Source organism: Peromyscus eremicus, chromosome 7 (assembly GCF_949786415.1).
Source record: "Peromyscus eremicus chromosome 7, PerEre_H2_v1, whole genome shotgun sequence".
Classification (NCBI taxonomy): Eukaryota; Metazoa; Chordata; class Mammalia; order Rodentia; family Cricetidae; genus Peromyscus; species Peromyscus eremicus.
Genome location: NC_081422.1, coordinates 53,810,117 through 53,822,166, shown reverse-complemented (window position 1 = coordinate 53,822,166; position 12,050 = coordinate 53,810,117). Strand labels below are relative to the sequence as shown.

General features: G+C 38.2%; 1 protein-coding gene and 1 long non-coding RNA gene across 2 annotated transcripts in view; one reads left to right on the top strand and one right to left on the bottom strand.

Annotated features, from left to right (window-relative positions):
* Arih1 (ariadne RBR E3 ubiquitin protein ligase 1) overlaps nt 1-12,050 on the top strand; it is a 93,775-nt gene that overhangs the window by 73,563 nt on the left and 8,162 nt on the right. The window contains exons 8-11 of the mRNA XM_059268002.1: nt 3,183-3,225; nt 3,904-3,975; nt 6,371-6,501; nt 10,906-10,963. Coding sequence (XP_059123985.1) covers nt 3,183-3,225; nt 3,904-3,975; nt 6,371-6,501; nt 10,906-10,963 — 304 coding nt within the window. The remainder of the gene's footprint in view (nt 1-3,182; nt 3,226-3,903; nt 3,976-6,370; nt 6,502-10,905; nt 10,964-12,050) is intronic.
* LOC131915074 (uncharacterized) overlaps nt 5,817-12,050 on the bottom strand; it is a 30,980-nt gene continuing 24,746 nt past the window's right edge. The window contains exon 3 of the long non-coding RNA XR_009380254.1: nt 5,817-6,119. This is a non-coding gene — a long non-coding RNA (uncharacterized LOC131915074). The remainder of the gene's footprint in view (nt 6,120-12,050) is intronic.

Genomic DNA, 12,050 nt, shown 5'->3' with positions numbered 1-12,050 from the left:
GTCTGGACACTAGATTTCATTTATCAGAGATTTTTCAACATCAAATATTAGGGGACATCTTAGTGTCTCTGAAGTGTTTAGCTAGCTGACTTTCTTTTCCTCTGTAGGTAGCCTGGGAATTTCCCAGTTTGAAAGTTCTTATTCTTTTTTTATTAGTAATTCATCTCTAAGTCCATCTTTGCATTTAGAGGCCAAGCTGCATCTTCAACAATGTTTCAACAATATTCAAAATATCAGTATTTGATATTCAGTTTCATTGTTTATATTTTCTACTTGCATAAAAACAGTTAAGTCAGGTTCTACTTTTTACAATGAACGGTGGTATTCTAGTTTGCAATAGCATGTTCCTCATTTTTATCAGAGACATCAACAGAATGACCTTTATTGGCTTTAGGTCCACACACATTCTATTTAGGACTGTTATTCTTTTAGGATGACTGGGACTTTCTCTGCACCTCTTTTTTCATGATCAAGTTTTACCACAATCACCCTGGAATAGTCTATTCAAGATAATGTATTCTTTTTCTAACACACATCCCAAATCCTTCTATTATTGAGTTCCAATTTTGCTTCCTCATTTTAGGCTTTGTTAAAAAGAGCATTCCTCACCGCTCTTTACCAATTTTCCTATAACAGAATACCAAGATAATCTAGTATTTACACAGCAGGAATTTATTTCTCAAGCTGGGAAGTCCTGGGTCAGTGTGCTGGTGGATTACTTGTGTTGGTATAGGTCTGCTTTTTGCTATATAGAGGATATCTTGTGAATAATCTCACATGGTGGAAGGAACAACACAACCGTCTCCATCTCTTTATTGTGTTGTTCATGAATACAACCCTCATGACATAATCACCTTACAAGCCCCCTAGGTTTTGTGTGTGTGTGTGTGTGTGAGAGAGAGAGAGAGAGAGGAGAGAGAGAGAGAGAGAGATCCACCTGCTTCTGCCTTCCAGGTGCTGGGATTAAAGGCATGCACCATCATACCCAACAGCCCCTACCTTTTAATGCTATCACACTGATGATTAGGTTTCAACATTGAAATCAGGGTGGGGCGCATGCAGAATATAGCAGAAAGGTAAAATGGTCTTACAGTCTTTTTAAAGAAAAGGAGAGAACTGGCACTACCACATAGATTTTTTTTTTTTTTTTTTTTTTTTTCTCTCCCCAAGACAGGATTTCTCTGTAGTTTTGGTGCCTGTCCTGGATCTTGCTCTGTAGATCAGGCTGGCCTCAAACTCACAGAGATCTGCCTGGCTCTGCCTTCCAAGTGCTGGGATTAAAGGTGTGTGCCACCACCGCCCAGCCCAATAGATGTTTTGTTGGTAGGTATTTCAGTATTATTCTAATTCTTTAAAAATAGCAATAGAATTAATAAATATGCCCCAAGAGCAAATAAATTCACAAACATGTAAGCATGTATACAATGCAAATTGCGTTGATAAAGATCAACAATGCCTTACTGTTTAGAGTTAACCCTGTGACCTGGGGAGATGGTTCCATGTGTAAAGTGCTTACTCTGCATGAGTTAGGGACCTGAGTCCCAGAACCACATAAAGCTGGGCACCCCAGCATCCACCTGTACTCCCAGTTCTCCTATGGTAATGGGAGGCAAAACCAAGAGACTCCCTGGAGTTTGTGAGCCAGCTCTGCCCGTGTACAGAGCAGTGAACACCACCACGGGAAGAGAGACCCTGCTTCAAACAAGGTCAAAGGAGGATAGCCGTTGTCCTCCTCAATTAATAAGAAACATCTCTCTCTTTGGTAAAAAGTTATTTAATACAGTTAGATTTATTTATGTGTATCAGTGTTTTTCTTATATGTATGTCTGTATACCACATGTGTTCAGTGCCCACAAAGGCCAGAAGAGGGCATCAGATCCCTTTAACTGGAGTTGGTTGTCAGCCATCCTGTGGGTGCTGGCAGTCAAACCTGGGTCCTCTGCAAGAGCAACAAATGCTCTTACTCATTGAGCCATCTCTCCATCCCCTTGTGTTGTCTTTCTGTTAGGAAATGAAATGTGGCATACATTTGAAGTTCCTTGGTACCCTGTTCCATCGGATTCCTTGTCTACCTTGTTAGAGAAATAATCATTTCCTTAACCTCTTTAGTTCTTTTTTGGCCATTTTTTTTTTTATCATTCTTACAAATTACTTGATAATCATGTTAATTGCCAATTTCATTTTGTATAAGTTTTACTAAACTTATTCTTTGACAATTTTATGCATATACAACACATTTTGATTTTTCTGCCCCCTCTGCCCTGTCACATCTCCCTCCTGTCCCTATCACCCTTTCCCACTGCATCCCTAGAATCGCTTTCCCACATTCACATCTTACCTTGTGACTCACTGAGCTCCTTCTGTGTGGCCATGAGTTTGGAACAATCCATCAGAGCCTGGTGGGCTCCACACTAGTGGACACACTGTTTGTGTGGCCTGTGCCATTCCTGCCCTCCACCCACCCATTTTGAGGAAGGGCGCGTTACTGTAGTCCAAGCTAGCTTTGAATCCTTTATTCTTCTTGGGGCCTGGGATTTTACAGGCTACCATGCTCGTCCACCATCAAGTTGTTTTTTTCATAAGCATTTGTGTTTCCTTCATTTACACCCCTACCCTGTAAGCATACATGTGCTTAGTGCAGAATTTGAGCCACCATGAGTTTTTTGTTTTTTAATAGATTGGCCAATGCCACTTTTCTCTACGGGCCTGAATTTAATCTAGTCACATTTTGCAAAGATGTCCCCATTTTTGTCTCATGTATTGTTTACTGTATATTAATATGAAATTTGTGAATTATCCTGCAAATGCAGGCTTTTGTTCTTCAGTTGGAGTACTGAGTGGATGAAGATAGAATTATATTTGGTGAAACACTACTAGAAGCTTCTCAGTACAATCAAGTGAGACATTCTTGCAACAGTTACTGTGTTGTTATCAGGGCATGTCTTTATGCTTCTAGTCATTCTCATTTCATACATAATGAGTACCTATTACATGCTAGTCCTAGAACACACTCATTCTGAAAAAATTCATTGTAAAATAAATGGACACATTCCCTGCATTGGTATTTGCCAATCATTTAGAATTTCCTGACAATGCTAGAGAACTGAAGAGTATGAAATGGTTGAGTTGTTTACTTACAGTAAGCAGTATTATTTATCTAAACTCTTTGTGTCCTTTAACAGCTTTAACTGTGGCGAAAATTGGCATGATCCTGTTAAATGTAAGGTGAGCTTTCTTTCTTTTCTCTTTGTTTTTCTTAATAACAGGTCAGTACATTTGTAAGATTTGGTTAAAGATAACAGCTGATGACTTTGTATTAGCAAATAGAAGATTTTATTCTGCCCTTTTTTATTTCTAGTGATCATTTACAGGTATTCTAAGTGTGTTCTTTAGAGTGTCAAGTTCCTGCTTATTCTTAGAATATCTATGAGTGGAGCAGCTCTGGTGTCAGGCTTTGTTTTGAGGGGAATAACGTTATAATTTGACTTTTCTTCAAGATTCCAGCCTCCCATCTCCACTTTAACCAGACAAAATTCTTTTTTTTTTTTTTTTTTTTCCCGAGACAAGGTTTCTCTGTGTAGCTTTGCGCCTTTCCTGGAACTCACTTGGTAGCCCAGGCTGGCCTCGAGCTCACAGAGATCTGCCTGGCTCTGCCTCCCGAGTGCTGGGATTAAAGGCGTGCGCCACCACCGCCCGGCCTCAGACAAAATTCTTATATAAAATTCTTGATCTTATATAAATGAGATTTTTATAGCCACAAATTTTCCTGCTTTGAAAATATGACTAATGATAATCTATTCCTTTTTGACTCTCACATTTAAAGCTTGCCTTTGTTTAAGTGCTGAAATAAGTTGCTATTCTTAAGCTCTTAGTTATATTCTAATGATTGTTATTTTCAAATAGTGGTTGAAGAAGTGGATTAAAAAGTGTGATGATGACAGTGAAACTTCTAATTGGATTGCAGCTAACACAAAGGTTGGTCCATCCATGTGTCTCTCCCCACCTCAACCCTATCCCCAAAACTGTTAATAATGAACATGGTGAAGGGTAGGTGTATAAGCATTAGCAAAAGCAGTGTGAGTTTATGTTGGTATGAGCCTTACAATAGCTTTTATTCACCCTACCCCCAATCGTTGGTCTGTTGGTTCCTTAATTACTTTCAGGTGTTTATGTTATTGAGCGGCTGTAAGGCAGTATGCATAGTGCTCTACTTTTATTGTAAAAACAGGAATTTCCTGTAGAACAAGCTAATTTTGCTAAGCTAGATTTGAGGATACTCCATCCAGTTCATTTATATTGGCCCAATACTCATTTTCTTCTTCTTCTTCTTCTTCTTCTTCTTCTTCTTCTTCTTCTTCTTCTTCTTCTTCTTCTTTTTTTTTTTTTGTTTTTTGTTTTTTTTGTTTTTTTTTTTTTTGTTTTTTTTTTTCGAGACAGGGTTTCTCTGTGTAGTTTTGGTGCCTATCCTGGATCTCGCTCTGTAAACCAGGCCGGCCTCGAAGATACAGAGATTTAGATCTGCCTGGCTCTGCCTCCCGAGTGCTGGGATTAAAATCATTTTTATTTAGTGTGCATGTATATGCTCATGTCCAGGTCAGGGGAGAACCACTTGCAGGAATCAGTTTTTGCTTTCCACTATGTAGCTACAGTGTATTGAACTGTTAGGCTTGATGGCAAGTACCCTTACCCCCTGACCTATGTCACCAGCTATTGTCATTTTCTACTTTAAATTTCTCAGTTTTACTTCTTAGAAGTCCATCTTTAGAGGCCAGGATTTAAACAGAGTAACTAATTTTATGTTTTGATTATGTAAAGTAAGGCTAACAGAAGTGATTCTCTGATTCTACTTTATGATATACATCTAAAATATGACTTAAGTGAAAAATTGAAAGTGGACTGATGGTGGTAGTCCTTATTTTTATTTTGAAGTATGTTGTTAATGAAGCTAGTTGTAAATTCAGTCTCTTTGGCAGTGTGAATGTAGCTCAGTTGGTAGAGAGCTTGCCTAACAGGCACAAAGCCCTGGTCTGCATCCGAAACACGATACAAACTGAATGTGGGGACACAGCCTGTAATGTCAGCCCTGCAGAAGTGGAGGCAGGTATCAGAAGTTCAACACCAGCCCAAGCTACACAAGACCTTGTAGGAAAACATAAAAACAAGGGCTGAGAAGATGTGTTTGCTGCTCAAGTAGGAAGAACTGAGTTCAGATCCCTGACACCCATGTGAAAGGCAGCTGTGGTCATGTAACCCCCAGTGCTGTGTTTCAGAGACAGTGGATTCCCTGGAGTTCAGTGGTCAACCAGCTTAGCTGAATTTGAAGACCTCATTAAAAGTGTCTGAGAGGAGTAAGGCTGAGAGCTATGTTATAGGACTCCCTAGTGTCATCTTTCACACACATGTGTGCACACAGTGTCCGTGCCACTGAAATTTTAAAGTTTTTAACAAGCTAGACATTGTGGCGCACACACCATTGATCCCAGCATTTGGGAGGCAGAGACATGTGGATCTCTGAGAGTTTGAAGCCAGCCTAGTTACATAGTGAGTTCTATTACAGTCAGGGCTTTGTAGAGAGACCCTGTCTCAACAGCAACAAAAGTTTTTAAAAGTACATGAAAACAAAAGCAGATATTGTGAGCCTCAGTATGAATTCAGTTTGAAAGTCAAGGCCTGATTGCCTGCTTGTCTGACTCTAGAGGCCAGATTACTTGTATATGGATCCTATGTGACCTAGAATTAGTTTCCTTGTTATTTCTATTTTGTCTTTTATTCATGTGACCAACAGGAATAAATAGCATTGTTACAATGTTTATGGGTCTATGCTGCATATAAAACTCTGAGAACAGTGCCAAAGGATAAAAAAGTACTCTACAGCTAAGTGATACTAAACTGTGTTAAGATGAGTAAAATACTTCAAAGTTTTAATCAAACTTACTGTGTCTGATTAAAAATATTTTGATAGGTTTTCATTGGGGTGGAGATGGTTCAGCAGCTGAGAGCACTGGCTCCTCTTCCCTTCCATAGGACCTGAGTTCAATTCCCACCTGCATGGTGGCTCATCACTTTCTATAATTCCAGCTCCAGGAGATCTGATGCCCTCTTCTGGTCTCCACAGGCACCTGCACACAGATGGCAAACACACAGACATACATATAAATAAAAATAAATATTAAAAAAAAAAAAAAGAAGCATTACATTGTTGTATCTGTTAAAACCCAGTAATAATGATACAGGTTATATTTAATGGTATTTATTACTTATGTGTATTAATTCTAATAGATAAATGAAATCTCGAATTGGCTTCTCTCCTCAATGGTAGCAATACAGCTTAGTGTAGCATTGACACCAACTTTATAGTTTTTTTCCATAGGAATGTCCCAAATGCCATGTCACAATTGAGAAGGATGGCGGTTGTAATCACATGGTTTGTCGTAACCAGAACTGTAAAGCAGAGTTTTGCTGGGTGTGTCTTGGCCCTTGGGAACCACATGGATCTGCCTGGTAGGTTGGACAAATGGTAGAGTATATTCACATAATTATGGGATGTATACCACATATAAATGATACTTCTGCCTTTGATTATCATTTGACTTGAGCTAAATAAACAATATGTCGTTTCAGTAGAGGAATATGTTCAAGATAGCCACAGAGAGGGATTAGGTAGTGATAGTTCTCACAGGAATTAATAATTGAGGCAAACCTTTGGGTTGAGATTTTCATTAATTGAAATTGGAAACAAAGTAAAAGCAACACTGAACAGAGGTGGAGTAATGTTTTAAGTTCATGATTTTAATTTTTAGTTACAATGTCTGATACATCCTTTAGGTAGACATTGTAAACTAGAGTTAATGTACAGAAATTTAACCTGTGTGTTTTCCTTACCCTATAACATCATTAAACAAGTTTTGTTGTCTTTAATAATTGGAAAGCTATTGAGCAAAAATCTATATTTTTAGCCTCTCTTTGAAATAGGGTTGCGTTTCTGTTTGGAAGAATTACCTACAATTGGGAAATAGTTCCTCAAATGGGCCTTTATTGTGCAATGTTATAAGTCCTTCGAGACTGAGAGTTAATGTTAGATATGTGTGCATCCATTGGAGATGGGGTCCAGGATGCACTGTGGATACCAAAATCTGAGCATCATTATGGCCACTATATACACTAGTGTAGTATTTGCACGTATGTAGATTACTTATAATACCTAGCACACAGTGATTGTTCTGTAAACAATATCATTTAGGGAATAATGACAAGGATAAAGACGTCTATTTGTGTTCAGTACAGTTGGGAATTATCTTTAGATACTTTTTGCTATCTGTGTTAAATGGCATCATTCCATTTCCTTCTGTACTAATAGATAATTTTGTGATGTGCATGTTTATTTGAGAAAATACAAGTTAAATTTTAGATGAGTTTGAGAAACAGGAACTAAGCACATATCCTGTTGAAATGAAAATGTTTGTGTTACCTTCCTACTTTCTTTTGACCCCACCCCCTTCCCCCAGTAAGTTGTGGGGGATAGGGAAAGTTAGGAAATAGAACTTCGGTATAAAATAGTGTGGATATTGTGAAGGTTTAAGTTAAAGTAACATGGTTAGATGAAAAGGGTCTGTATTGTGTCCTTACACATTGTCAAATAATTACAGTGCTCTGTGGAGATGGATGGGAGGGGGAGGGGGCAGGTTCAAGACAAGATAAAGGAGATTGGAACTTAATACAAAAGTTAGGCATTTGCTTTTAATTTAATTGGAACCTGATTAGTTATAGCAATTGGAAGAATGATAATAGGGATCACTTCTGAAACTAATTCTAAGGAAAAACTAATTTGTTAGTGGTGAATAAAGAAGTTATGCCATTGTCAAAACTCAAGACAGATTCTCTGTTTGTTTGTTTTGGTTTTGTGGAGATTCTCTGTTTAGTTTTGGTGCCTGTCCTAGATCTCGTTTTGTAGGCCAGCCTGTCCTTGAACTCACAGAGATTCACCTGGCTCTGACTCCCAAGTGCTGGGATTAAAGGTTGTGGGGTTTTTGAGTCAGTTTTTCTGTGTAGCCTTGGCTGTCCTGGAACTCGCTCTGTAGATCAGGCTAAGTTATGCAAAGCAAAAGCACTACCACAGGCTGAATGATGACCTGGGCGAAAGGGCCACCATGCCTTTATACTTACTGACCTTGCAAATGTATCCTCCTTTGTTTCGTCTGTATGTCTTAAAATGCCTTTGGTTTATCAAAATAGTATTCCTAGTAGCACAATCAGTTATTTGAGTTAGAAGAGTTAGAAATATAGGTAGAGCCAGGCGGTGATGGGCACATGCATTTAATCCCAGCACTTGGGAGGCAGAGCTAGGCAAATATCTGTGAGTTCAAGGCCAGCCTGGGCTACAGAGTGAGTGAGTTCCAGGACAGGCTCCAAAGCCATACAGCAAAACCCTGTCTCGAAAAACAGAAACAAAACCAAAAACAAACGGACAAAAGAAATATATGTAGATACTAAATATTTACTTTTGCTAGCCTTCAAATCTTTAATAGTTTCGGGAGGAAAGAGCCTGTGTTAAGATGGTGCTTTAAAGTACATTTTAAAAAGTATTGCAAAGAGTGGATATGGTGGCACACACCTTTAATTCCAGCACTCAGGAGGCAGGTGCATCTCTAAAGGATGGCCTAGCCTGGGTTGCATAAATAGTTCTGGGCCAGCCTGAGTTATATAGAGAGACCATGTCTCAAAAACAAACTACAAGGGAATGTTGTGAGGTTTAGGAGATAGGAAGAAAAGAATGTTAATAGTTAACCAAGAGATAACAAGAGCAGTGATCTCCCAATTACATTAAGCATACTAGTGCATCAAGAAAAAAACATTGAATGATCAGGTGAAAATTAACATGAAATCTTTCTTACTCAAATAAATTACCTGTTACTCTAAGACCAATTGTGGGCTACTTCTGAATAGTGGGAAATAGGCAATCGGCTAGTATCAAAGATTAAGCAATAAAAGTATAATTTCAAATTGCTGAAATTTGTGATTTAATTCTACACCTAAAAACTATATCTTAATTAACCATATTTCAGTCGAATATTTCATTGGAGACAGAAATTTGTAGCCTATTCAGTAAAACTAAGGCAAAGATATTTGGGATTGATTGGCCATTTCTTGCAGTAAACATAATAAATTTGCATTTTCCTTAGGGGGAATATCTTTAAAAGTTTCATGAAAGGTTACCCTACTTCCTTCTGCTTTCTGGTACATTTTCGTAAGAGCTATCTTATCTCCAAAGCCATCTGTTACTCAAACATGTAAGTCAAAGAAAGGTATTGAACACACACACACACACACACACACACACACACACACACACACACACACATATACGTAGACAAACACTTCTCTCAACATTGCTTTCTGATACACATTTGGTAAAATCAAAGATAGTGAGTATTTGTATATTATGTGTGCCTACAAATACATAGACACCAGTACAGTTCTGAAGGGCTGAAGATACAGCTCAGTGGCAGAGAGAGCATTTGCTTAGTGTGCGAGAAGCTCTAAATCCAATTCTTAGCACCACGTGCACACATGTATTCAAAAAACAATTCTGAAAAAGTTGGTAAATCTGTACAACAACTCAGTTTTAGATTTACTTTTTTTTTTGGCATGTGTGTACGTCTGTGTGAATATGCATCTGTCACACACATTGTCACTCATCTTTCAACAGCTGTCCACAAAAGGCCAGAAGAGGGCATTTAATAACTTGGAATTGGAGTTCCAGAAGGTTTTGAGCTGCTCACATTGTATGCTGGGAATAAACTCTGGTCCTTTTGAGTAGCAAGTGCTCTTTAGCCATTGAGCCATCTCTTGAGCCCCATATAATTCACTTAACATTTAAATTCAAATTTTTTGGGGAGTGGATGGAGGGAGGGATGGGGTTTTTAAAAGGCTTCCTTTAGCTCTAAAAGGTTCACTGTTAACAGATTTTGCAGCATGTTAGCTTTTAGCTTCCTGCTAACTGAACTGCCTCTACATATTAACTCTGAATCACTCTTTGAAAGTCCATTGCAGGTGGGTAGTTAAGCATTATATAAATAAATAGCCACAATCACAATGTAGTCTCTCATAAAAGATAACATCGTAGCCAGGTGTGGTAGCATGTGACCTTAATCCCAGCACTTGAAGACCAGTGCCAGGCAGATCTCTGAGTTTTAGGTGGGCCTGGTCTACATAGCAGGTCTCAAGGTAGCTAGGGATAGTGAGAGCCTGTGTGAAGAACAACAACAACAAAAAAGATACATAGTAACAAGGACAAAAGAAGTGCCAATCATTTCCACTCTGAGTTAATTTCTCTGGGTTTGTTCCCTCCTTTTTTATGTATCATTCAGTTTTCAGTGACAGTTAATAGATCATAACAGTGTGTAAAAGTACATACAGCACAGCATCTCTTAAAGAGTAACTTGCTGATTGTTGGTTCTCTGGTTTATGAAAGAAGAGATACAGTGAGTAACAGATGGCTTAGGAAATAAGGTGATCTCTTCAGAAACAGAATTTGAAGTTCAGACTACAAGTAGTAAACATGAATTCTATAATGCAGTGGTTTCTGGTGGTTGTAGCTTAGCTGGTTTGGGATGGGTTACCCAGAAGGTGTGGAATTTCTTATTACTTCATGGAGAAGTGATCTAGTATTCTAGACAACCAAAATACTAGGTGTTAGATTATGTTCAACCCTCCCAGTGTGCTTTATTTAGCCTTGTAATTCTACCATTATAACAGTAGAACCCTGGGTGTCTTGATATCTCAGTTTATCTGTTGTAAAGTAGAATATTGGTTCTAGATAACCTCTTAGTATAAGTTGAAGTGCTACATTCTGTTCCTTTTTTAATTGATTTATGGCTTTCTGAAATCCTCTTAATTTTCTTTAAGGTACAACTGTAACCGCTATAATGAGGATGATGCAAAGGCCGCAAGAGATGCCCAAGAGGTGAGTGAGGCATGGCAGGGCAGCACTGGCTCAGAATGCCCGAGGCACGTTTTTCAGGGTAACTTTGTAGAAGCATTCAGTTCTGAATTATTTTTAGATAGACACTCTAATAAATCCTAGATGTCTGCTTACAATCCTAAAGGGACTCTTATGATATTTATTAGGCATATTCGTATTTTTGTTTTCTGAGAACGGCACTGTAGCTCAGATTGGCATCAAACTCATGGTCCTTCTGCTTCTTCCTGACTGCTGGATATAGGCATGTGCATTTTGCTCAGTCTCTTTTGTTTTGTTATTGGTTTGTTGATTTTGAGACAAGCTCTTGCTTTTTACCCTGAATTCCCAATCTCAGCTTCCCAAGTCTGAGATTACAGGGGTATACTAATCCTCCTCCTCCATAAGGTTAATCTTGTTGTTTCCTTTCTTTTAGTTGAGCTAGTTTTGTTGGATATTTTCAGATTCCGGTGGTGTTTATGGTATCAACACTCACCTCTGCATTCTGCTCATTCAGAAAGGAGAATAAGAGACCAGCAGTTGTTGGTGAACTACTGCTATTCTGGATAGAGCACACAGTGTGTCACTTACTTTTACTTTGTTTTGTTTTTACCTCATTGTTCGTGTAGTTATGATAGGTGAGCTGATTTGAAACAGACCCCTCAGGAGTCTCCTGTCATAGAGAAATGACCTGTTATTAGGAAAGGATCCAGACAATAGGTTTGGGTTTATAATACTTTTTTTTTAAATCTTGTAATTTTATAGTAGTTGTAAAAATAATTAAGTTTTTATTTAGTCATTCTTTATTGCAATTCCTAGAGACACAAAAAATGCTAAATGGTTTTCCAAGCTGGATACAATCCAAAACATGGATTGCATGTTTGTTATTATTTGTTCTTAAAGGCATTTCTTTAAATTTTCTAAGCCTGGCATATTGTTGTGTGCCTGTAAACCAACACTCTGGAGGCTTTGGAGGATCTCAATTTTGAGTCTAGCAAGAATCCTCTCACTCAATACACACAGACCTCAATCATTTCTAATTTAAAAAAAAAAAAAATGCCCCAAATACATATTACGATATACTCCCTCCCAT